At 46.8% G+C, this 27207-nt stretch overlaps 2 protein-coding genes across 3 annotated transcripts in view; one reads left to right on the top strand and one right to left on the bottom strand.

The window, feature by feature from the left end:
- LOC117892192 (cell wall protein DAN4) overlaps nt 1–26828 on the top strand; it is a 50197-nt gene extending 23369 nt beyond the window's left edge. The window contains exons 1-4 of one of the 2 annotated variants that reach the window (XM_034798283.1): nt 5742–6159; nt 7724–7847; nt 20767–20885; nt 23110–26828. In XM_034798283.1, the coding sequence (XP_034654174.1) occupies nt 6124–6159; nt 7724–7847; nt 20767–20885; nt 23110–25194 (2364 nt within the window). In that variant the 5' untranslated portion in view covers nt 5742–6123 and the 3' untranslated portion in view covers nt 25195–26828. Of the gene's footprint in view, nt 1–5741; nt 6160–7723; nt 7848–20766; nt 20886–23109 lie in introns of those variants that run through there. The other variant, XM_034798281.1, reaches the window with a different exon arrangement.
- Nucleotides 2970–4552, bottom strand: LOC117892474. Its single transcript, XM_034798725.1, is given in 2 exon segments — nt 2970–3926; nt 3929–4552. Coding segments are annotated over 2 exon segments (1581 nt in total).
- Nucleotides 26829–27207: the final 379 nt, after the last annotated feature.

Genomic DNA, 27207 nt, shown 5'->3' on the forward strand with positions numbered 1-27207 from the left:
TATACCAAACGTCTGGCCCGTGTCCAGGGGCAGGTGCTGTGGTGCTGTGGCTGTGCCTGTGCCTGTGGCTGCGGTGTAAATTTTGTTGGCTTTGCGGTTTTCTGTTTACAAAACTGCGAAACAGAGCACCCATCCGGCTGACTCTGAATACGAGTACTTTTCAGATTAATTTCGGCATTTTGTGGCTCGACACGTGCCCAGCCCTCAGCCCAAAACTTTGCGGAAACCGCAAGATCCTGTACCCATAAATCTGGCACCGCCGCAGCGGCGAGGGAAATCAATTAATGCTCATTAATGCTTGGACGGGATCGATGCCAAAAATAATAACAGCAGCTCGAATGTCCGATAAGGTGACTTGTGGTCTGTGCACCTGCCTAATATACGATTCGGGGGCAAAGCTCAGCCGGAGCAGCGGATGCCACCGCCTCACGCCGAAGCGGAGGAGACGTTGTGCCTGCCCAATGGAATCTTTTTGCAGGAATTTCGCATTCCGATTTATTTACGATTTGTTTTGATTTCAAAACTGGGCCCACAATCTTTATTGGGGACTTTGCTAGCTTCGCTGGTGCAATAAATCTGTGTGGGACAGCCAGCTCCAGCGGAGGAGCTCCTCGGCAGTGCGCGTCTTCGACTTGCGCGTCATTCAACGTGCGAAAGTTGTGATTGTATCTACGTGAATGTCGGCGCCAGTTGACTGATAAGCGGAGGAATAATGCCTGGTCATCTGAAGTATCCGAAATGGCAATGAATGAGCTAATCACTGCAAACTACGCTGCTGCTTCCTTTATTCAATGAAAGAACCCCCAGCCTGAAGGCCAATCTCTGCACCTCTGGGATGTGCCACCTGCGTAGCTTTCGCTCTGGCATTTCCGCGCCATTGTTGCCACAGCCCAGGGCAGTCTCATTAGCGTGACTCATTTTCGTTTTCTCTCTGGCTGAAAGGAGGCTCGCCAAAAGGCCAAAAGGCGTGTGTGTGCCTGCTACGGGGCAACAGTTTTAATCGTAATCAGTCATTGTTATTGATTGGGTGATATGCCACCGCCACCCCCTCACCCACTGCTAACCGCAACAGCAGCAGCACCCGCTGAGTGGTTAATGCTGCGCTGATTGACAGCAAATGCCCGGCGCTTCAGCGTGGCACAGACAGAGAAAGAGAGAGGGGCCAAAGTCAGTTGTGGGCTGGAGTCTCGTTCCGGCGACTAGGAAGCCAGTCCGCTGGTCACCCGTTGGCCACAAAGTTCAAGTGGGGGCCAAAGCCAATTCGCGGGGAGGCTGTCAACGCGACAATCAATACAAAAGACAAAAAAAATGCCAACAAAATTAAATTGTTAAGTTTATTAAACAGCAAAAAAAAAGCTGCTGCTGCTGCTGCAAACAGCAGAATTGTCTGTCATGTCGGGAAGTCAAAAAGGCCAAAAACGGTAAACGGCAAATTATAAGAAACCGTTTTGCAGTGCGGCGTTGCCTTTTGCCTTTGCCTTTGCCTTGGGTTGCTTTTCCTGCTGGCTGACTAGTAGTAGCAGCTCCGTCTAGCCCCGCTTTAAGCTATTAACTAGACAATAAGCTGTGTGTCTGTGAGTGTTTTTGTGTCTTTGGCAGGTTCTCAACGACCGGCGCATGCAATTAAATCCAAAGTCTGTGTGGAAGTTGGCCAAAAGGCCACCCACGCTGCTGGCCAATTAGTTTGATGAGCGCCGCGACTAGCGAAATTAATTAGCTTTTTTTGTTACTCCACGCTTGATTGGCTGCCAACCAAAAATAAAGATTGATTTGCGTCTGGGACTGACCTACGATTAGCCTTGAACTGGCCACGAAGGCCCGCACATTCTTTACAGCAAACGCCTTTACGATAAGGAGCCTTTGGGGGGTTTACCAACCAGAAGTTGGCCCTCCAGAGTGGCTCCAATAATAGCTCGTAATCTTACACTGACATCCATAATATTTCGCTAATGAACACCACTCACCCATCATCAGTTTTGAACACTTGACAACGCGTAGAACATTGAATATTTCGATGGTTCTGCGGCTGGACTGGAGTGTGTGTGGGGTTTGGGCCGGGGGGAAATCTAATCGTGTGGCAATCTTTCGGGTCGCACATTCCTGGCGACGTCACAGCGATAAGGGCGATAATTTCGCACAGTTTCAACCTTCTCCAAAAAGCTCACATGATCAACGTTCAAACTTTAGATGTGTTTATGGCTGAGGCAGGAGGATCGAAATTCTGTACGTTGGCAACAGCAGCGTCGCCACCTGATAGACAGTTTTGCTTAAAGTGTAAAGCAATTGTTTACCAGTCAGTTGAAATTCTAGTCTATTGAATGCATGACTCAGACGCAGACTGATGAAATTGTGCCAGACTGAACGACCCTTGGACTGAGTGTTAGATATGGAAATAATCCGCGAAATCCCATTCAATTGAATGTCCATCTTTCCGCCCACTAACCATAATTGAACGTGACTTTAATGGGCGCAAAAACGAGTAGCAAGCGATGTAATCCCATCCACAGGGACAGTCGAGCAACACGCCAAGTGCCTGTCAGTCGTCAGGCATCGGCTGCTGGCTGACAATGGACCATAATCGGGTTGGGGATTACAAGGACAAGAACCCAACAAAGAGCACAGCTATTGTCTGTGCGAACAATGGGAACGGGGGCGACAGGACACCGAGTGGCAAGAAGCAGCCATCCATCGACTGTCAGTGGTGCTTCCTGTTCTGCTCTGCTCTGTTCCAGGGACATTGTCAATCAATGTTCAATCAAATGAGCTGCATTTTCGGCAACTTCCGCTGAGAACGCCACCCACATGACACACTTTTGCACTCTGGACAGCACTCTCTCTCCCCTCTCTGTAGCTGCTGCTGCTGCTGCTGCCCCATTATCCAACGGATGCCACATGCGTCCCTTTTCGCTTTGTTGCGACCCTAATCGCCTCAGCATTGTGATACACTTTCGGGGGTGTGTTCTCCGCTTTTATTGCCATTGCCTTAATTGAGATTGAGATTGAGCCTCATTAATGTTTGGCAGCAGCAATTCGCACAGGAAGCAGATCCCGGCGAGGGCGTGGCCCCCGGCCAGCACCATGGCCGCCATCACAATGTCCTCGAGTCGCAGCGGATCGATGCCGGCGGACTGGGTGGGCAGGAAGCGCAGGAAGCCAGCGAGCACCGCCAGCTCGTGGACATCCCCGACGAGCTTCTCCTGCAGCCCCGTCTCGAAGAGCCGCTGCACATGCTCGTTGTAGAGCCGCTCCAGCGGCCAGTTCTGGCGGATTACCTGCACGGCCCAGGTGTAGCCCACGGGATCGAGGAGCTTCTTCATGCGTGGCCGCCGCAGGAACTTTTGCTGGTAGAGATAAAAGTCCATGCGGTCCTCGGAGTCCACGTAGGCGAAGCGGGCATCGAGGTCATCGCGTCGCTGCTTGTGCAGCGACTCCTCCACCAGGAGGAAGCGTTCACGCAGCTCCTCGGAGCTGCCGTACACCGAATTCGGCCCCACGTTGTGATGCTGCAGCAGGATGCTGACATTGGCGGCCTTCAGGTCCGCCACGGAATCGATGGGCCGCTGATAGAGCCTCGTGGTGAGCATCATCGATAGCTGGGCCATGTACAGGCTGGACAGCACGAAGCCCGTGGCGAAGAGCAGGAGCAGCAGCAGCAGTCGGTTGCCCCCCGAGCAGCACTGCGGCAGTGCGAGGCTGCGGGTCAGCAAACTCTGAACGGCCAGCAGGAGGTACTGCCCCACATCCCAGCGGCCAAAGCGCCAGCGATGCAGCAGTGCACCCAGCAGGGCGATGTAGGCCACACTGAGGCCCGTCCACAGCCAGACGGGGGGGTCGAAGGGTCGAAAGAAGTAGTGGAACTTCTCGATGGGATTGCCAAAGGGTGCCATGATGGCCACGCGATTCAGACGCACCGGCTGCGAGGTGGGGGGTAGCGGAAGGTCATCACAAAGATGCTGCCACAGGCGTCCGTCACGTTGGACATCACCAGGCTGAGGCACTCCTCCGTGCGGTAGCGCCGAAGTCCGTCGAAAGGCACCGCCTCGAGGCTGGCATTGAAGTGTTTGGCAAATAGCTTGAAGCTGCTGATGATGCTGCCCTGGTAGCGAGCTCCCGACGCCACGGACTTGTCCTCATTCACAAACGAATGTGGCGGATCATTGGTGACGAGCACACGCACAGGATAGCCCATCAGATCCTTGGCGTTTCGCTGGTAAAGATACTGCTGCAGCGTTGTGCGAATGATTGCGAGCCGCGGATGAGGTTTCATTGTCCAGAGTTGATCCTCGCCAGAGAATAGCAGAACATGCGGAAATCCTGCATCCCAATAGGCTTTGAAAGTATCTTCATGGCTGGTTTTGTTCTGCATATCCATTAGCAAGATGTCATTGAACTGCCTATCCCTGAGATACGCTTGAAGCACGCTCACAGCTTCCAGATTGCCCTCCAAATCGCTTCCCAGTGGCGTTATGATAAGCACTGGAGCATCGTGTTGGGTCTTTAGCTCCTCGCTGATGTTTCCCTGGAGCAGCATCTTTGGTTGATTGCTCCGCATGGGTAATCTCTGCAGCTGCTCTCCCGAGAGGCCATAGTAAATGTGAGTTTTGATGCACAACTCGAGGGTCAACTGGATGTGCCGCAACCACTGCCAGGAGTGGAGTCCACAGCGAAACTTTGAGTAGCGACATGTTTAACAGCCAAGGCACAATTGAAAGGACAATGGGATGCATCTGGGCGGTCAGTTAATTCAATTAGTCGCACTAATTAGTGGGTCGAACTAATAATGGACAACTAATTAGAGTTGTTTGACATGCAATTACAAATATCGATCGGAATATGTGGTTGCAACACATTTTGAGGCTAAGATACCCTATATACAAACGATAGAGCATGTTATCTAACATATACCTTTACAGATGCAAATATAATTCCTGAGATAATCCCTCTATATCTAATGCAAAGCTCTATAAAATTCTTCAAATGTTTCATTCAAATTCCAACCGCTGCTGCATCGAACCTCTGTTCATAACAGCGAGTCCCCGATGCTAACTCTGCTCATACAACAGTGACGGACAACAGGTTCGAACGGCAACAGCTGTTGGCTCTGTTGGTGCGCTGCCATTTCTCGCATGCTATAAAAGTCGCACTGCAGAGCTGCAGGCGGCAGCAGTAATGGCCGCTTCACACACAACCGCACACCCGCACACACTACACACACACAAAAAGTGAGAGACGAAACTTTTCAAACTGTTGTTGCTGTGTGGAGTGGATGTTGCTGCTAATGTTGCCTCCGCTGTTGATGTTGCTGTTGCCACCGCCGCCGCCGCCGCTGCTGCTGCTGCTGTTGCTGCTGTTGGCCGTGTGGTAAGGAAGAAAAACACAAAACCAAAAATGTCGCACGTTTCGCTTCGGTTTAGTCTCGATAATTCAATCGACGTTCAACGTTGTGTCTGCCTTGTGCCCCGTTTCTGTGCTTTACGTCTTGTGCCGTTACGCGATTCAGTCACGATTACGATTACGAATACGAATATTCAAGCAGCGAATAACCCAGCGAATACTCCGACGAATACCCTCAACGTTTGACGGGAGACCCAGTCCCCAGTCCAAGTTGTACGTGCCACAGGGTGCAAAAAATATTTATACACAAAAATAAAAGTTTAACACAACAAAAATTTATTGTCGCAGCGGAAGCGGAAGTACATCGCGTGTGTGTTTGTTGAGTGTATCGTTCTCTCTGTGTGTTGTGTGTGTGTTTCGTGTTTGTGTGCCCCTGCAATGGATTTCATTTTCATTTGGGCTGACAACGACAACTGCCGCTGCATTTACCAGTGAAACTGAAACGCAAACGGAACGCCGCCTGCCTGCCCAAGAAACCAAAAACAACAACAGAGGAAATGTGTTCGGGCTAAGGGCTAGAGAACTGCCTGGTACTGGTATCGGTCAAGTGAAGTGAAGAGCGATTACATGGGGATTACGACGCCCAATGTCATCCCAATCAATTAACTACCGCCGCCGACGCTCACTTATCGCCCAAGCAGCAGCAGCCACTCGCCTCTTGAAGCATTAGTTTACTGCTCCCGTCTGGCAGTAAATGGGTTAAAATTATGTACATTAATCGCCGAATGAATGTCGAATCAGTTAGAGAGACTGCTGTTTTTTATTGTGAGTATTGCTTACTGGATATCTCCACATAATCCTTCACTTGAAAACCCCATAAAACAATAGAAAATAATCATAGTCAAGGCTCCATCCTCGCGCCATATATCAAGCGCGCGTATCGGCTCGGGCTAATTAGCCAAGTTACAAGGAAACTTACAAGCCAAGCAAACACTTCCTCAATCGCTCGATGCTTGGGTTCAAGTTGGTAGCAAAACGTTGGACTCAAAGAAGAACAGAACCCGCGCTAGACCGCGTACCCAAACCCAGAACCCCAAACCCAGAGAAGCTCTTTAGAATCTTATCAAGGCGCACACTCTACAAAGTACTGCTATCGCCCACTTCTTCGCCATGAATTTATGCTCCGTGTAACCTCGTTTCGAGTATTTTCCCAAGCGTTTGCTCAAAGTTGGTTCAAGATACTTGCTGGAGGGAGGGTGGTGGTAGGGCTGGTGGTGGTGGCACACTGAAGTGGTGCACGGGGCAGGCAAAGGGGGTGTTGGTGTGCTGAGGCAAAACGCATTATTTTGTAATTATCGACAGAGTTCTAATAAATAAAGCGTCGCAAGGCCCCGCACAGAAAGGGTTTCGTTTTTCGTTTCATTTTTTGTTTGTGGCTTGATGAAATTATGAATGAAGATAAGGTGTGGCACGATATTCATTCAGATTTTTCTAGAGGGAGAAAACCTCTTGGTTTGTCCCGTAAAACTTGAATGAAAAGTTGCAACATTTCCTTTATGGTAAATTCTTTAGTTGTTTTCCACATTTCCCATAAAGGAATAGATAAGCAGCCAGTGTGGAATGTATAAATTAGTGCATAAATCTTGAGAATTTGCTGGGATTTGTGACTGTATGATATACGATCGATGCCCGATGTCTCTGTCCTCGATGGAATTATAAAAGGGGTTCTGCCGCAAACCTTGCCACTTCACCTTCCACGCATGGTTGTCCGCCTGTCCATATATATCGCAAGTAAATCTGGGTCCCCCCGTGATATGATTTACAACCTGACCTGGCACAATAATACCCCGCAGACATAGAGTCAACGGGGGTAATGGGGGGGACGGCCGGGTGTGTGGGGAGCAGCAAATGAGCGACGGCCGCCAGGCGAAACAATAAATTCATTAAATCAAATGGCGCGATTATTAATGTGAATGTAATAATATATCAAGAGAAGACAACTAATCAAACATGATAAATTACCGATTGATAGACGGTGTGCTACCGATATACGCCACACAACAACAACAACAAAATAGTGCAGCGGAGTACAGTGGGCACTCCTCTGAGTGGCAGAGCAAACAACATCGCTTGTATCTGGGTATTTTTGTTGTTGTTTTTGTCGTGACAAGGTGTAAACATTGCTATGCAATTTAGGTTTCAGTTTTATTCTGCTGTTTTTGTATCTGTTAGATACAATATTGATGGCCTGTTCATAGATAGCGGTAATGATAACGGAACCGTATATATTTTAGATTGGGTTGGGGAGCCACACAAAGGGTGGAATAAAGGAACTCCAACTGCATCTAATTCCACGCTCTCTCTCTCTCTCTCTCTGTTCTCTTTCCAGGTGGTGATTTCAGGTGCATTATGTACAGTAGAAGATTACGTAATAATGTCACAGTGTGCACACAACAAAGCCATACACCTAGCTGCGGCAGGAACAGTCTCAGTGACAGACATTTCACAGATACGTAAGTATACTCCCGATTGCAATAAATTTACTACTTAACGCCCAGGAATGCCGCCGCACAGCCTCAAGTGCCATCCCCACTCTTTTTTTGTAGTATTTTTGTTTATCGAGACACGTCGCGTCTGCAGGAAATGCCTTCACAATTTCTTTCTTGGCACCAAATATTTTAACAATTGTTTTTGTTTGCTTTAATTTCCATCACAATGGAAACTCTCTGGCTCGGCAATTGCAACCACAACCAGTGCAATTGTTAGATACTTTTTTCGGGGTTTTTTAACTATTCATAATGCGCCCTCAAATGTCATTCAAAGTCAAAGAAATTCCACAGCAATTGCAGCAGTTATGCTAATGAAGAAGGGAGATGTAATAAAGAAATTTGGAGAATTACACCAAGAAAGTGAGAGACTTAAATGAAATTACAGCTCCATGGCAATCAGCACTAGTTCAGCATTGTTCTAAAACCTTATCTGATATTCCACAACCAATACGTTTTGTGCAGCAAAATTTATTGCACAAAAAACTACCAAAAAAAGAGGACAACAACAAGAAGGAAATCATCAAAATTTGCTACGCTTCGGGCCAACTTTCACTCCGAAAAAAAAAACAGCAAGAAGAGCTCTGCGCTTGGCCATGGCCAATTAGAGGAGAGCCGGCTGCAGCTGCAGGCCCGAGGGTCGAGGACCAGCACGAGCTATGCAGCCACCCAGCAGGGTAAAGGTGCGGCCGGGGCAGGGGACAAAGGACGAGCCGGGATTCTGGTTTCTGGGTTCAGGGTTCAGGCGAAACTGCTGAACAACAGGTGCAAAAACATTATTGTTTGTTGCGAGTGCGCGTGAAAATTTCCAGCTGGTCAACCAGCAGCATAAAGAAAAGCAAGAAAAAAAAGAACAGAGAGGGACAGAGAGACACCACTTAAGGCCTTAATGTGCGAAAAGTTCTATTGTCAATTTGCACGCCTTCTTGGCCACGACGACCCTGAGGCAGAGCCTCAGCAGCTTCATTCATTTGCATGGCTAAGCTCAGGTAGTCCTTCGGTGCAGGGATTATCCTGAATACTCACCAACACTAAGCTGCTGGTCATGAGGCTTATGCGGGACTGGACATCACTTGTTTTGGCTGGGAATTTCCCATTGAAATTTATGGCTGGTTAGCCGAAGTCCCCAGTTAGCTGGAAAATAACCAATAAAAGGGAAATGCAACCCTCTGCTCCTCGCTGCTGCTAATGAATCTTGACATCTCAATCAATTTTGTGGGAGAAGAAGGGCCTATGCCGGGGGAAGGGAACTTTCACCACCCCAACAGAAGAAGAGGAAACCACAAACATTTTCCCATTTTCCACAAACACACCGAGAAATCCCAGGGAAACAGAAGCGGGCAACACGTCAATAAATCACTTGATTTAATTTCAGACAAAACCGAAAAACATGCAGAAGGAGAAAATTGTTGAGGTGGATTGTGGCTGGGATCTCGTTTCGAATGAGATTTGGGTTCTGTTTTTGGGATGGCGGCAGGGTGGCAGCCAAACACCTATGGGCTGCCTCAGGGGCTAGGACTCCGGGGGTCATAAAACATTTTATAGCTCATCATGTGCGGCCATAAATTGTGAGAACGCAATCAGTTGCAGGCTCTCCCCCTGCCACTGTCCAGGGCGTTGCCCAATCAACACCTAACCCCAAGCCCCTGGGATGCGCTGCCATTGCTCATGTAACAAGTAACGAAACCGTTAATTTCTTCATCAAATAATGAACGAGGGCCAGTCGCTAGTCCCATGGCCCCAGCTCCGTTCATTGTCTTTTTTTTTTGGGGATTCTTCTCCTCTGCTCTTCCTCTTAGAAGTTAGAAGCGGCGCAGCCCTGCCTCCGGCCCTGTGTTTGCCTTGTACTTCATTAAAAATGTTTAGCATGGTTCGGCATCGTTGGCGGCTGCAGCGCCAGCGATCAATCAAAGGCGACTGCCATGTGGAGATCACTTTATAACTGAGTGAAAAATGCCTACGAAAAGAGGATAAAATATGCCATTTCTGAGCTGCTTCTTAAGGGATCCAATCATGCCCAACAAAAGTAGGAATCTGTATACTCTCTTAAGGATTAACTGAACCACCACGCACAGCTATGCCCATGTAATCCTTTTCCAACTCTCCGTTTCTACTTTCCTACACTCTGTAGTTAAATCCCTCAATGACTTGACCAAGCATTTCCCAGAGTTTACAGCCCCAGACGCCGAAGAGGTGCTAATAATGTGGGAAATATTTAGCACCATCATTACAAACATCATTAAAGTATAAATAGATGTGTTTAACATGAAACCCTGTGAAAGGAATGGGTACGGGAATGCGCAGGGGCAGGAGGAGGAGGAGGAGGAGGACAGAGTGCAAGAAACCCGAAAAATATAAGATGGAAAACCGAACCGACAAGACGACAGAAAGTTCGACTTGGAAAGGAAATCATGGCGTGACAGAGATTCCAAGAAATAGCACCATTCGTACAGAGAGTATGGATAGGGTTGGGGGGGAACCACTGCCTGCGGCGCGCAGATTCATCAATTAACGCTATGGAGGAGAGGAGAGTGGAGTGGAGAGGAGGCCCCTCTTCATCTGCAGCACTGTCCACAGTCCACTGCAGTCCAAGACGTCAGCAAATAAATGCATTTCCGCTGTCCAGCACAAACAAATTTCCAAGAGACGCCGACGACGACGACGACAACAAACGTCAGCAGAAAAAAACGAAAAGAAAATTCCAAAAAAGATTCGATTTGAGTCGATTCTTACCTACCGCGCGACCAGGCCAGCCAGAGCAGATCACTGAATAGGTGAGGAGAGGAGTGAGGGGAAAACGGTTAAGAAAACATGGTCAACAACAAAGCTGAACAAGTGTACCGCTTGCCGATCGTCAGTCCAAAGCGAAGAACAGAGAGAACGACACAGAGAGAAAGAGGTGGCAGATCGACAGTTTTTTTGGTTTCGTTGGAGAAAGAGGCAGCGGGAAAATGCGACTGAGACTTGCTGGAACTCGCCATTGATTTCCACTTAACGCTTCACAAACTCAAGTGGCCATCCATTCCATTCCATTCCATGGCCAAGTTTACAGTTGAAGCCAGAAGAAGTAGAAGAAAAAGGCAGGAAAAATGCGCTTTCCTACACCTGAACTCTGTTTCAATATTATTGTTTCCCACAGTTTCGGGGCTCGGGCTCGGGAAATATTTAAGCGCCAATTTGATGTAGTTTGGCCCCTGTCAAGTGTCTCATTGAATTTGAATAACAAAAGAAGTAGAAGCCTTTGGCTCTGCGGCTTCGGCTTCTCTTCAAAGCCCCCGAGAGACTTTCTTTCGGCGTTAGGGTTTTGCTTCCCTTCAATGGGTAATGAGCGATGGGAGAGCGTTTGATCTGCTGCTGCTGCAAAAGGAGCTGCTCGCGTTGTCAGCAATTACGCACTTCAACCTTCGACCTGAAGCAGAAGAAGAGGCCCAAAAGGGGTAGGGGCACTGCAGGGCAGCCACTGAACCACCATAGAAACCAAAAGTTCCTGGAATCTGTCTTGCGTGGGAATAAATCTGAACGGCAGTTGAGCATCAATTTGTCACCGCAGTCCCCCAGTTACATTTCCTTGTTCTACTCCCTTTCTTTATCAGTTAACTCTGTGATAGTCTGGCGATAGTCATGTTCTAATCAATAAAACCCAACCACATGCCACATGGAAGCACGATTATCGTTGAGATAATCAAGAAGAACAGACCCCAGACGCATAACCATAGCACACTCCATGCCGCACACCGTTAAATTGTGCATTTTACGAGGCTCTAAACCCAAAACCAAACCAATAGCAGTACCAATACCAATCCAATATCCAAAAACCCATTAAAGAAATGCCGCGGATAAAAACAAAATGCCGCCGTGCGTTGATCTGCGGCTGATCGGTGATCGCCGTTCGATGATCAGTGAGGCAATAAATTCATCAAACAAATATCGCTATCCGACTCGGATCGACATGAATATTAAAAACCACAAAACTATAATCAGTGCATTATGATCTGAGCTGAACGCTGATCGTCTCTCTAGGGGCCCCACCGGGAAACATATCAATCTCTCTCTCTCTCTCTCTCTCTCTCTCTCTCTCTCTCTCTCTCTCTCTCTCTCTCTCTCTCTCTCTCGCATCAAATGTGGAACGGATCGGGCAACGGCCACCGTTGTGGCCCTTTTTGTGTTCCTCAGCCATTAACTGGCAGACGACCTAATGGACATGATCTTTCGTCACTCCCAACAACAGAAAGCAGAAAAAAAAGGAGTTTACCTTTTTGTCTGCCCCTCCACAGAGTGTCTGCGGCTGCGATCGATAGATGGCCGCTTGATGTGCTGCTGATCCCTAAATACCCTTTAAATTGAACTTAATTCCCCTACACACGGCATTTATCATCATTTATATCTTCGAGGCCGTTGAGTGCTGAGATATCAGCCATCTACGGGCTGCTAAAGGTAAAAGTAATGGCATGCCTCCAGGCAACTGAAGTGAGGATTCCACCAGAAACAAGTCCTGAAGGGGTGCAGCAGTTCGGGGACATATTTATAATCCTTTCAATGATATTTTGTTACAACTTTGTGAATGAAATCCATGTGTAAATCCTCCCAGATTATGCCTGCAACATCTATCTATAAATCTATAAATCTATTTCCAGCATTTTCCAGCAGAACAAAAGTCTCTTCTGGCTCGTTGAGAAGGAAATGTCGCAATCTCTGGGACTTTTGGCTGCCAGATCATTGCGGCAGAACGGAAATGCATTAATTTGTCGTTTGGCTTGTGCCGCACAAATAAATCAATTGATTTGCTCAGCCCCAGCCCCAGCCCCAGCCCCAGCCCCAGCTCTCAGCTCTCAGCTCTCTCCTCGACGTTCGTTTCCCTTGCCTTTGTGTGTTTGTGCTCCTCTTCTGACGCCACTTTCCAATTACGTAAACTCCGTGGAGTGGGGAGAGAGAGAGGTGCACGCCTCGTGGTACCATCGCGTGCAGCTATGCAAATTTCCAACGTTTTCTGCAGTCTTTTTATATGGCGAATCGACTCGTCTTACTACCGTTTAATGAGCTTATGATGAGGAGACGGCCCTGCCTCATGCCTCGCATGACTCAAGCGGCAATTTGCCCCTGCCCCCCTGCCCCCTACCCTGCCTTTTGCATTTCGGGGCATGCAAATGGAGCTTTTAATCATAAAATACCTGTGTATTTTGGGCAGTTGTTAATGGCAGGAGGCGGTTCGGGGCTGCGTTGCGTGTCTCTGGCTTGTTCCGAGAGGCGGCACGCAATCCCAGGCACAGCCCCAGCCACAGCCCCAAGTATCTGTTAGATGACAATGCGTGCCTGCCGACACCTTGCCAACTGCTCGTACATTTGTAGTGCTGGTAATTGTCGAGGGTAATGGGGTAGATGGGCAGGGGTGTGTGCATTGGATTGCCATTCAATTGGCACTTCATTTCTGGTCTAACGTAGCCATGAACTTGGCTGCCCCACAGCCTTCGGATTGTACATTTAATAGAGTTATCCGCGGCACTTCCTCCCTGTGGCAGACGCAGCATAAAAATCGCTTCTTATCTGCTTATTAAAGGGTTGCAACCGCCGCCGCCTCAGAGATTGGAGGCAGGAGATCTCACATTAAACTTAATGAAGACCTCAAAAAGGTCTGGCAGGACATTGACTCCCGCGGCCAACATTTTGAGCGAAAGATTAGAGCAAATTATGAAATGAGTAGGAAACAACAGAAGGAGGAAGGAGTCAGCTAAGACTTAAAAAAGAAGATTGTACATAAGGGAAGTATATGGATTTGGGAGAAACGAATAAATAGAACCGCCAAAGAGGAATATTATCGATTTGCAGCACCTTGAGGAGAGTTCAGTCTGCCACAAATCAGGTTTATTTTCCACAGAATCAATTTGCAATCCGTTTCCCATTTAGGGCTCCTTCGATCTGTGTGTTCGCTGCCCGTTTTATGAGCACTTTACACCTGAAGCCTTAATTAAGGCCAAAAACAGAGACGAGAACATTGGCAGTTGACCAGCAATGTCACTCAATGTCAGAGTGTGAGAGCGAGACAGGCAGGGCCAAGATGGATGGCCAAAAGCAGGCCTACAGACCAGGAGTGCCCTGGGTGCCCGGGGGCCGCTGCAAAACAAACAAACAAATGCTAAAGTCGGAATAATGACGCGCGAAAAAACAATGAAACAAAAGGAACAAAACTGAAATAATGTTGGCTGGCAGAAATGACAGACAATAAAAGTAGGGAGAAGCATCCAGCCGGCACTTGGCACCTTGAGGCCTACGAATGATCCTGGTGGCCACACGCACACACACACAAGCACACACCCGTACTCGTAGTCCAGCCAAGCGGACAAGGACATGACGTTTTTATTATGCCATCTACGTCTGACTTTTTCTCTGGGCCAAAAAAAAAACACACACAAAAACAGCAAAAGCAAAAGCAAAACCGACGAACAGACGGCGCCCTGCCGCGTAACCCGAGACATCAGCCGCATAGATCATAGGGCTGGAGGGCGTCCCATTTTGGTCCTAAACTTTTGTTTTACGGCCCACGAGCCGAGCGACGAGAGGGGGAGGGAGAGCGTAAATCAAAAGGTGTTGCTGCCCTTTGGGCTCTGCGGCTGGGCTGGTGGGGCGGGAGGTGTGTTTCAGACAATTTGTTGCTCTCGGCTGTTATGGCGGCCATGCCTGGCTATTGTTGGTAATTTTAGTTAATTAATGGCATCATTAAAAGGCTCTCCTCGCTGCCCCTGTCCCTGCCCCAGTATAGTTTTTTGCCTGTTTTTTTGTTTGCTTTGGCTCCGAGCTCTAAGGATAATTGTGTTGTAAGTGGCAGAGGCACGCCCATCGAAACAGTTTGGCCTGGTCTGTCTTTTTGGGTGGTCCACCACTCTCAAGTGATTGGAAATACCTTTCGTGTGAATTCCAAGAGATTACGAGCAACCTCCAATTGAATGCCCAATACCAAAACCAAACAAAAACCAATCCAATCCAATCCCTTCTCTTGCAAAGTGAGCGGAAATCGAATTATCAGACAAATTTGTTGCAAAAATGAATTCAGGATATTTATGGGCTGCATTTGCATATCCATAAACTTGGCTTTATCATCGTGTTAACCCATTAGTTGACTAATTTCCGCGCCCACGCGCAAAACTTCCTTCGCGGAGAATTACGATCATTGGCCAATCGATGGGGATATTAACACCTGTCGCCATAAATCAGCAACCAACTATATCTTAATTTATGGTGAAGTAATCAATGCTTTTGCGAGTGTATCTAAAACATAACTTAGTTGCACCCCCGCCCCCCCTGGTTGTGCACGCGGGAAAATGTTGAGAAAAATATGATGAAAATGCTGTAAAAAACGAAACCAAGGGGACACAACAATCCAAATTGTCACAATAACTCTGCGAGTTACGATCAAAAGGAAGCCAGCTAAATTTTACGGTTCACCGTACGACTGTTGCAACGTGCAACAACTGCAGCAACAGCAGCAGTGACTGCGGCAGCAGAGTGTTAGCCCATTAAATGGGATACCAAAAAGCGTAAACAAGTGACTCTGACTCTGGCCTCGGTCGGCGCCCCGGGGGCTGGGGAGGGGCTTGGTGCCAAAATTTATGCGCCCAGGTTGACAATTTTTTGTGTTGTTGCTGGAGGCGCACGGTGCAAATATATTTTCGGATTTTCTTTCGATTTGCCTGTTGGCGCATTAGCGGGGCCATTTCCAGTTGGCTAACACGCAGTTTAAACGGCCTGTAAGTGACTACGTTTGCACTTAATTAATACAAAAATATCAAGCCTCGCACTCGTACTCACACTCGCACTCGGACTTTGTTGCACATGTTGCAACTGGGGCTGGGCTCTGCTATCCACTTGATTTGACTTGACTTCGGCTGAGTTTTTGGGGTTTTTGGCCAACGTCCTTGCTCAGATAAAACCGCAATTAGTGTAGTTCACTGTGATATATCGTGGCGAGTATTCGTTTCTATTTATTATAATAAATTGCCCAGGCGAGTGCTATTCATTATGGGGGACGTGTGTGTACGTACTGCTCTCTCTCGCTCTCCCCTTGGTTTAACTTAATTAAATGCCAGTTTCAATTTATTTTCCATCTGCGTACCACTCTCCGGGCCGCCCGCTTTGCCTGCCACAACAATGAAAGCGAAACCGCAACCACAGTGAAGACTAAATAAACAAAAAGCGAGCTTAAAACAGATACAACAAAAAAAACAACAACAGACTTGATAGCCGAAGACGCAGATACACTGGCAGTTGGGTAGGGACTATTTTTGTTTCCTCCCAACATTAATCGAACGTACGCATCGAAAGGGTATCCAACTTATTGCTTGCCTTGTGGCTGATGAAACTATCAATGTAATTGAACATTCATTCTGCAGCAACAGCAATCGCGGCGAGTCTCCACAGCAGCAGCAGCAGCAGCAATTAACTGTAAATAACAGACGGCCCCAGCCCCCCTGCAGACTGCGTGTGTGGTCTCTGCCTCGGCCCCCCTGCCCCTCGGCCTACCCGGATACGAAAGTTCAATATCAACGACAAAAGCCTGCACTGGGTTGCACTTTTGTTGTTGTTTCTTTCGATTAATTGTTATTGCTGGCTGTCATCGATATTGTCCCGCAGGCTTTTCGCATTGATAAATGCTCTTTTTTGCATATTCAGGCATATTGATAAGAGCAGCAGCAATGCAGTCAACGCATGGCTTTGGCATCGATTCGGTCCACTATCTCCCGGGAATTTGTTTCCATTTTTTTACACTGAAATATCTTTAAAGTTTGTGAGCTCTTTGCAGGCATTTATTATTTATTAACCCAACTTTGTCGACCCATGAAAAGTGGAGCAACATTTTAAGTTCACTCATTTTATGCCTATTTTTAATCGCCTTTATACGAAATTCTTTGTGTTTTATCTTAAAATATTTCTATAATTTTAATTGCTTTTTTCTTGATTTGGTGAACCACAAAATTCAATCAGAGCAACATAAATTATAAACAAATAAAAGACGCGCAGAGAGAGAGAGAGGGGCAACATGTGACCCAGAAATGGGGCAAACGATGACTTCAATAAAAGAAGAGATTTTTCTTTCTCGACACCCACACACCCACATGCATTTGCCTGCCCCTGGCGCGCCTTTGTGGGGGCGACAAATCGTGCGCTAATTAACTCATTGACACTGTGGCCTCTTCCTCCCGCGCCAGCGAACCCACCCTCGCTGCCCCCCCTGCCATGAGACTGCCATGAGTGGCGTCAGTGGAAGAATCGTGCGTAAAACCCGAGTACGCTCCACATTAAATGGCGCTAATTTTGTGGCATTCGAGTGGAATTGAAGTTGAAGTTAGTCTGGGGACCTGGGGGCTGGGCGTGCCCATGCAATTAGCATTAGTGCAGTTCAAATTGGAGTTGGTGCTGTTGCTGGGGCAAGAAGAAACGCTGCAAGAGAGACCAAACCAGAGACCCAACTGCAGCAAACTGATAAATGACTGGAGGCCAGAGTGTGGAGTCCGCAGGGAGACGCTTGGGACTGTGGGGGGACATTGGCTTCAAGTTGAAGTTTGTTTTCCTTTCGCCCAGCTCGCAGCTCTCGGCTCTCGGCTTACAAAACAAACCGTACCGAAATGCAGGCACCGAGCAAATAAAACGGTTTTTCTTCCAGGAAACGTGACAAAACTGCCATGAGTGCGGTGCGAAGTTGTTGCTGTTGCTGCTGCTGCTGCGGCGGCTGCTGGTGCAACGATAGCCCAGCCGATGGCGATGGCGATGACGATAGTTGCAGCATGTGACAAATCGCAGCGTAGATGTTTATTGTGGCTGGGCTGTGCTCAGAGAGTACGAGAGTACGAGTTGTATATGCAAAAGCAATTACTGGTTGCCCCCTCCCTAACGGCACAGTGCAAACGTAATCTAAAACGCCTCGCAGTGGAAGTGTCTGTGTGTCTGTGTGTGTGTGTGTCCGTCAGGGAGTTTTGCAATCGTCAGCGGAAAGGTTCTGTTCCGGGAATGCAGTTGCGCCGCCTCAGACAACATTCCAGGAACGAGAGACAGCAGTTCAATGCCCGCTCCAAGGATAATATTTGTGTGTTTACATGACAGTTCCCCCCACTAGCAATAGCTCTAGACAGCCCAACCCAAAACGAGTGAAAGTAGAATCTAGAAAGTAAAATCAAATATGATTAGTGCCGCTAAATATGCAGGGGGAAACGCTTGACTCTTGATTATCATAGAGATCGATAAGCCGAGATTTATGCTTAGCACAAGCCCAGCCCCAACGCAACGCCCACCAGCGCAGCGATACCAATCGAAATGGAGATGGAGATGAAGATCTGTGCTCCATGAGGCCCACATAACTCAAAACAAAGTTAGATTGGTGGGGGCTTGCTGGGGAAATGCTGATGGAATGACAAAGTGATTGGAGTGTGAGACTGTGACGTCGTTTGACCATCTCCATATGGCTCGTAAAATGTATCGTTTGTCGCGTTTGTTGCTGTTGTTTTCGAGGGTATTTCGTACATGTGCTGCCGCAATTACGAGGCTCCAGCTCGTTGTCAAGTTATCTGATGTTATTTCATTTCATTTTATTTTATTTGGTTATTCGTTGTGGCTCTTTTTTTTGGGATTTTGTTCATGCTGTGCAGTTTAGCATTTTATGATTTTTTAATTTTATGTTGATGAAGCTCATTGCTTGCATATTTGATTAGCATTTTGGCTCTGTTGTCTCTGATTTTATTGTTCCTCATGTGTCGCCCCCCGCCCCTTCCGTACTCCCCCCGCTTTATGCTTTGGGAATCGTTGGATCATGTTGATGAGCTTGTTTCATGCTGTTACACGCTCAAAGTTTTGACATTATACATCACACAGCTGTGCACAGCTGGTGGGCTTTGGAGGCTGTGGTCTGGGGTATTTATTCACTGAATTTGCAAATATTTTGTACCATTGGAACTTTTGTTTTTCTATCGATTCTTTGCTACTAATATACCTATATTAAGTGCCATAAATACCCGCTTCAAATGGAACTACTTTGCTCCATTTAGACATTGAAATTCTATCTCCGCCCCAGATTTCGGGCAGCGTAAATCACGCCACCATAAACGTAGAACCGATCGGAGACCGATAGATAGCATCTGAGAATGCCCTTCGATCGTTTTACCTTTCGGACTGTTGCATTTCTCGGTTCAACGCCCATTCGAATACGAGACGCTATGAACATTCCACTCACCGTGACTAATAACTTAATTAGAAACTCGGGGCAGGCACCAAAATCTTAATAACTTGCGGCAAAAATGCGACCCAATCGAAGCTTTTTATTGAGTGAAAAACCAAACCCCAAAAAGCGATGAAAAAGATCTCTAAAATGTATCCACAGATCACAAAGCCCATAAAAATTCCAAAGCCTAAAATGCATTTGATGGGTTTTTGTCTTTTGCCTTTTGCTTTGGGAGTGGAGTGTGTCGTGAAAAGTTTTGGAACCAAATGTTTAGATCTGGCTGTTGTTTGAGCATTTAAAAATAAACATTTGGCTTTTCAATCCAATTTTAGTGGGGGGAAGCTACCGAGTGTACGAATAGAATGAATCTCTATTGACACTTTCAATGTCAAAGTCATGGGGATGACGAGGAAACAGAATGCGTAATCGAGTGCGTAACCCAATCAAAGTTCAACGATATCTAATCTGGGATGATCTAATGCCAACACATAGACCACAAATGGGGAACTGCAGTACCGTTGCTCATCGAGATTGGACCTGCACTTCCTGCTCCCATAGGAAAAACAAACAGAAGACTGAAAGGAGAATAAGTGGGAATGGGAATGGAACTGGTGCTGGGTGCTGGTTGCTGGGTATCGAGTGTGCACTCACAAGTGCAAACTTGCAGAGAGTGCAACACTCCTCTCCACTGCACTACACGCCACTCCATGCTCCACTCGCCCTGCCATGTGTCGCCAAACTAATGAAATCAATAAGCTGTCGCAGCGGGTGCATGAATCACGGGCAGTACTCGCAGCAACAAAAGGAGCTGCCTGGAGGGAGCAGGGACTGGTCACCGAGCACCACAAGTGGCTGCCACTGGCGGGCCAAAGGTGTGAAGCACAAAGTCACTCAAGCCCTCAACTCGCACCGGGCTTATGAAATATGAGAGCTTCCAGCACAGAGCCTATGCATAGCCCCAAGTTTTTGCCAAGAATTTCTGTGCATAAATTTAATTACTGGCAGAAGGCAGGAAGACGAGGGCGGGCGGCAGGCGGCAGGCAGCGCACAGACGGGCAGACGACGACGATGACTGAGGCGACTGAGACGACTCTGGGCTGAACCCAGAGTCACCTATCAATCTAACTCGAGTGGCTTTTCTCTTCATGTTGCCTTTTTTTCTCTGGCTTTTCAAGTGCTTTACTTATTAGTGACTTTTGTGGCCGGCTCTCACTGTCGCCCTGCCTCTGCAGCAGCCTGCCCTGAAGTTCAATAGCCTGACGAGGCCATGCCAAGCAGTAGATACAATACACTCGAATGGGTATGGCTATGGCTATGGCTATGGCTATGGGTATGGGTACGGGCATGGATATGGGATAGATGCCCAGATGGAGATACAACTGCATTTGGTTTATAATTAGCAGAGAGAAGGAGAGACACGCACCTTAACGCTACTTGAGCTGCCGACATTTAATGCATTTTCTTCCTATTTTGGGAATTTCTATCTGGAACTCAAATGAAGCCTTTGGGTGCAGCCCCCTCCCACATGCCACGTTCCCCTTACATTTTGGCATAATCACTTTTATTTGACTTTAATTAAAAATGTTTTTGCCAGCCAAATATTGACTTGACTAAGCTGCCGATCAAACTAATGGAAATCTTTATTCATTTCTTGTTTTCTGTTTTGTTTTGTTTTTTTACTTACAGAAAATATAACGATAGTCGGCCTCCCGGATTATGTGAACAACGAATTCAAAATAGCACTGTACGCAAAAGAAACCCAAAGATATTTGTGTTTCAACGACAATTGGAGATTAGTTGGCATGGTGAGTACAGCATTTGACCTTCGACATTATTTGTTGATCAATCAAGTGATCGCTTGATGTACCCTGAAAGTAGGCAACCCCCCACTGTCCATCCCTTTTAGATGACTCACACACAGCCCAGCCATAAGGTATTTCCCCCGAGATAAGCAATGATAACAGACAGACCGCCAAGATGAAAGCGAATTCAAAGCTAGATTATCTTTATGGAGGGAGGCTCTTGTGCAAGCAAATTGCTTTCCATAATCATATGCTGAACAATATTTGTTTTGCCTCGTGGAGAGCTCTAGCTGTAGCCAAGGCCCGTTGCAACTATTTTGATTTGATTGCATCGCATTTATCCACGTATCGTCGTACTTGTCAAAGTCAGCCGCTAGTTTTTATGCAAACTAACTGTACAAACACTATAATTTATGACATGTTCCACATAATGGTTTTATGCAAACGACAATAACAATGCTCTGAAGCGATTTAGCCAAATTGCATTGCACATAAATACATACAGAACCGAGTATAGACAGAGATCGGGGTACGAGACCAAGTCCGAGGTAAAATCACTGTTCAAATTTGTCCGAGAGACTCGGCGCTCACAATGGATATGGATACACTCGCAAACCTGTTGCTGCTGCTGCTGCACCAATTCTGTCAGCAGTGTAAACAAAATATTTATTACAATATTTGTGTAATTTCAAAATTTGAACAATTTCATATGCAATTACGGGGCACAATTTGGCACAGATTCGATTCGGCGGCGGCGGCGGCGTATGCGTGACATTCGTTAGCCACCCAGCTGGGGGTTCGTTCGTTCGTTGCGTGCGTGTCTCCCCATGCTGCCACAAATTGCAACTGCCACCGAGATTCCGGGAGGATATTGCAAATTCCTAGAAGTCAAATCAAATCATGTTTTCGCGAGACATTGTAACACTTTTTTCCGCCATTTCAATGCCGCCAGACTCAAGCTCAAGCGGAGACCAGCGGAGTGTTGGCACTCGTAAAAATCATTGACAGGCAAACACACAAACAGAGTGAGTGTCGCGAATGACAGCTTGATATTGTCCGCGTAGATTGTTGCATTCGATAGATATGTCTAATCAATCAGTCAGATGACGCGGCACTTGCGCTGTGGCTATGCTGTAATGGCGCAAACATTTCAATGTCCTTTCCCAGTTCCCGCGCTGTACAGTTAGCCGCACTCGAGCTCTGGACAAACAATGGAACAGAACCCCTAAGGTCAAAACCAGGCACTTGTCATTCGATTGCGTTTGTGATTTCCATTGGCAATGCTTTCGATTATGACCGCAAAATCTATGCTGAGTTACTGTGCAAATACTTGCCGTGATTTAAGCACACATTTTATTTGCCATTGATATCTATAGAGTCTTAGGTGGAATTTGTGTGGAAGGTCAATGATGTGTGGGCTAAGGTTGCACCTGACTCACTCGCCGATTGATTACTCGATTCGATTCGATCCCTTCTCGAAATAGAACAAACGTGTTTACCCAACACACTCTGCTATTCTTAGCCCTGGATCACTCGAGTTGACGCGCCGCGGCTCGAGCTGGTGAGAAGCTACTCAAAAATAGCAATTAAATGCCATAAATATTTCGAGTGTAAACAGAGGCTGCCGCTCAGAGCCATCGCTAAATATGGCACAAGCCTTAATTGCTTGGGAATCGCTTCCATCTGCGTCGCAATCGAATCGCTGGATCAGATTGGTCTGCTGATAGTGGCACAGAATCGTTGCTGGTCAAACATTCACGTGGAGGCTGCAGCTGGAGCTAGTCGACCGGGGCTTATCCTGGAATGGGTGCAGCTAATGTTAGGTTCGATGCTGTACATGTTTTCCTTTGCCACAAAACGAATCTACCCTCGCTACCCATTGAACTCTGCTGGGTATGCAAACATCCAAGCCGAAAGCCGCGTTTCATTTGCTTGTCGTTTTTGAGATTTCAAGTGTTTTATAAATAAACAGAAAGCAAAATGAACCAGTATCGGAGCTACCTCCTACCTATTCCCCACCCACCGATCGCTGATTTCGCTGTCATCATTGCTGTCGATGCTTCTCATATCACTGGGGAATATCAGCCATTGGTTGGTGTGTGCTGTGTGTTGGGTTTCTCTTTATAAACGGAAATGCTGCTCATAAATTGCATCTGAAGAGTGCGGAAGTTGCAACGCTCTCTACGATATTTTAACTCTCTCTTTTGGGTCTCTCTCTCTCTTGCAGAGGGAACTGCGCGATACCTGCTACTTCAACGAGACGATCGTGCACGGTTATTTCGTGTTCCGGTCCGTTGTCGACCTGCAGCGCCGTGTCGGGTTCACGCACCGAGGTAAGCCCGTTGGGCCAAAGAAGAGCGTCAACGATGCCTGCTACATGTTCAATAAGATCGATGCCGAGCAGTTTTTCCATCAGCACACGTTACCAAAATGGCACGAGATGGCCGCCAGTCAGATGATAGCCAGCAATGGAAATGGCAATGGCAGTGGCAATGGCAGTGGCAGTGGCAACAGCCGAAAGCCATTGACATCGCCGTCGCGCAGCAACAAAAACAATCGCCACAAATCGAATAACCAAAATCAAAAGTTGCAGCCGCAACAGGAGCATCATGGCCATAATAATAATAATAATAACAGTAACATTATTATTAACAATAGTAGTAATAGTCTAAGTAGCACTAACAAAAAGCAATTAGCATTAAATCGACAGAAGCAGCAGAAACAACAGCAGCAACAGCAGCAGCAACATCAGGTGCGCCACCATCACAATGATCCTTCGCTGCTGGCACGCAGGCAGCAGCACGACAAGAAGCAGAAGCGACGACGCAAGGAGCAATTGCAGCAACGAGTCACAGCTAGTCCAACGAAACGAATGACTGCAACAGCCACAGCCACAGCAGCAACATCCACAAGCACCACATCAAGCACTGCAACAACCAAATGGTCAACAGCCACACTGTCCATCAAGCGCAAGGGAAGACGAAGAAAGGGTCACAAGCCAAAGGCCAAGCCGGTCACGACTGCAACATCAACATCCTCTGACGACTCCTTCTACAGCAGCAGCAGCAGCAGCAGCAGCAGCATGGGCTACGAGGATCCCTACAATGTCAGCAGCAGCAGCATCACCACCTTGGAGCCCTGGTCCACTTGGTCCACCATTGATAGCTTTACGCCAGATGTTTCAAGTGTCAGTGGCAGCAGCAGCAGCACAACGGCAACATCAGACGACAGTATTAGCAGCAGCAGCAGCAGCAACTACGATGCCTGGTCCACATTCATCACGGAGCTGGAGAGCGAAGCCTCCGCGGGCACCACTACGACAGAGATGAGTGGCAACGACACGGAGCTGCTGCTGCATTACGAGGCAGAGCTGGTGGAGGATGCAGAGCCAGTGTCCACGACGGACTATGAAACCAAAGGAACAGCAGCAGCAATAGCGGCGACGGCAACGGCGACAGCGGCCACAACTACCTCGACAGCAGGCTCCCAGCTGGTGATAGAGCAGACGCCGCTGCAGCAAGAGATGGCCAGGAGCAGCACAGCAGCCACCAGAGGAGCCGCCACGCCAACGGCAGCCACAACTCTCGCCAGTCAGACTGATCTTGCACCGAGCACGCATAAGCTGAGCAGACATCGTGGCAGTGGCAGTGGGACTGGCAGCATGGAGAACAGCAGGCAGTGGCTGCAGGAAGGCGACAATAAGCTGCCCAAGCAACTGCTGCCACTGCAGCCGCCCACTGGCAGCACGCGAGTACCTTCGGCGACAACGCACAGGTGGAGGCCAGGCTCCAGTGCGGCAGCCACAGCCACAGCCACATCCACTGTGGAGAGCATGGCAACGACGCCTCAGCAGCATGGGCTCATCGACAAGATCTTCAGCGTGTACAAGAACATCAACAGCAACCTGAACAACACCCTCACCGAGGCCTCGCCAACAGTCGACACAATAAGCACCGTCACGGCGGCAACCAGCACCACCACCAAGAAATCCCTACGCAAGTCCACACAGAAGCTGATGGCCACGCCCTACCACCAGCTGACCTACGTGCGCAATGAGGCGGGCGACATTGACATCGACAACTTGGACAATATCAGCGTCTATCCGGATCTCTTCGAGGGGGAACTGGACGTCAGCGACAGCGGCAATGGCAACGGGTCCACCAACAGCAACAGTCGCCTCACCTTTGTCAGCGGCTATCTGGCCACCTCGCCCACATCCGTGCTGCCCGAGTCGATACGGATCGCCAAGATAAAGATCAACAACGAGCGCCGGCGGCTGCAACTGCACAGCAGCCAGCGGAGATTCGCGTAGTACCATCAATTTTGGAGTTTGCCCAGACGATATATTGTTGTATACCTATACTCAGAACAGTTTTCAAATGAATTTAGGCACGAAAATAAAACAGAATTATGGATAAATATTTGCGACTTATATTGAACTGATACATATACATATATAAAGAGCGATCGATACTCGTATATGGTATACCTATATGGGGAGTTGCTTACTGTTCAGTACCTCAGCTCAGCTCCAGACAGAAGTTTTGCACTTGCACGCCTTAAAGCACGCTACAGAAGCGGTTGCGGGAATGGGAATTACGGACACCAGATGACCATAACTCAACCATAGCGGGGGGGGGCACCGAATGGAAAGAACTCGCAGAACTGCTACATAGTTATAAATGAAAAGACAATAAGATTTTTATTTACGAGTATGTGCTATATAAGCTAACAAAACGAAACGAAACGAAATGAAATGAAACGAAAAAGAATCGATAATGATAGCAATAACGATAGCGATAGCAATAATCGATTATTGATGTTTGAACCGTTGGAATGGAAAATACAAATTGAAGAATCAATGTGCATTTGCTTGTTTGGAAGAACCGAAAGGGAAGCTTCAATCAATTAAATTTATTAGCAATGAGAATTAATAAAAGCAAATTCTTAACAAAAATCGATATTTATATATATTAATTAACTAATATATGCATATATTTTCAAAATTTTATAATGAACGAAAACCAATTGCAATTAGAAAACAAATTGAACGAACGAAACACAAAAACAAAAACCAAAAACCCATGAAGACGTTTTTTAAATTCATACGCAAGCAGAAACTAAGAGTCAATGACGATAACGATAACAATGTCGCACAGCAAAACACTTCCAATTACCAAAAAAAAAAAAAAAACAAGAAATAAAAGCGAAAAAGTAAAAAAATGTTTAGAATTCAATAAATCAATATTTAACAATTTTACTAGGCACCCAGCGAAACGAAATTGGACAGAACGAGGCGAGGAGCTCTCCATTCAGATTAAACCGAATTTTTTAAGCAAAATGCAGAAAGTTGTTGAAATTGTCAGCCTGTCAAATCGATTTTAGAGGGTAATAATACAGACGAGTAATGTGAGCGAGGGAATGAGGAATGAGGAGAACAAACCTAGATCAATGGAACATTTTAAGGAACTATTAACGCATGCACAAGAGTGCTTTGTGCTGCGACAGAAACACCAAAATTCACACTGAATAAGCAAACGTTATATTTAATAACTGAATATGAAACTAAAACTAAAACTAAAGCTAAGCAAATCGAATCAAAATAGCAACAACAAAAAGAACAAATCAGCTGCTTTTCTACATATACAAACACGAAACACATGCACATATATATTGTATGTATAATGAAGAGGCATCGATCCTCTGAGCGATAATTGTTTCTCATATATTTATATTAATATTTAAAGTAAATAGTTCAAACAAATTAGCAAACCAAATATGCGAAATTAAACAAATTTGAGGAAAAACGAGTCAAGTAATAAAACCCAACAAAACAAAAAGAACACTGAAGCATCAAGTTTATACTCGTATGTAGCGGATATATAGGAATGTAAAAAAGGAGGAAGCCCCACAAAAAAACAAAAACAAAAACAAAAACAAGAAGAAGTTAAAGCAAACTGCTTAGGTGAAAATTTAATTAGTGTGTACTTAAGACAAGAAACCCATTTAACGATTGAGCGATTAATCATGAACTTAACTAGGCGGCGTTGAGGCGGCACTCAATTCAGAACTCGGATCGAACTACTGTACTTACACACACACACACACACACACACACATGCGCGTTGCTGTAATATAACAAAAATCTTCTGTTATCGATGGCTGCATCCTGCATTGCATCCACTAACCACCAAAAGCAGAAACTATTTATTTAAACCTACGATTGGATCGTATCGATATCAAATTCCATACGACTGTCATTTGTCATTTGTAAATTCATTTGCACTTTTGTTTCTACTAATTAATTTTAATTAATTGATTAATC

Source organism: Drosophila subobscura, chromosome E (genome assembly GCF_008121235.1).
Source record: "Drosophila subobscura isolate 14011-0131.10 chromosome E, UCBerk_Dsub_1.0, whole genome shotgun sequence".
Taxonomy (NCBI): domain Eukaryota; kingdom Metazoa; phylum Arthropoda; class Insecta; order Diptera; family Drosophilidae; genus Drosophila; species Drosophila subobscura.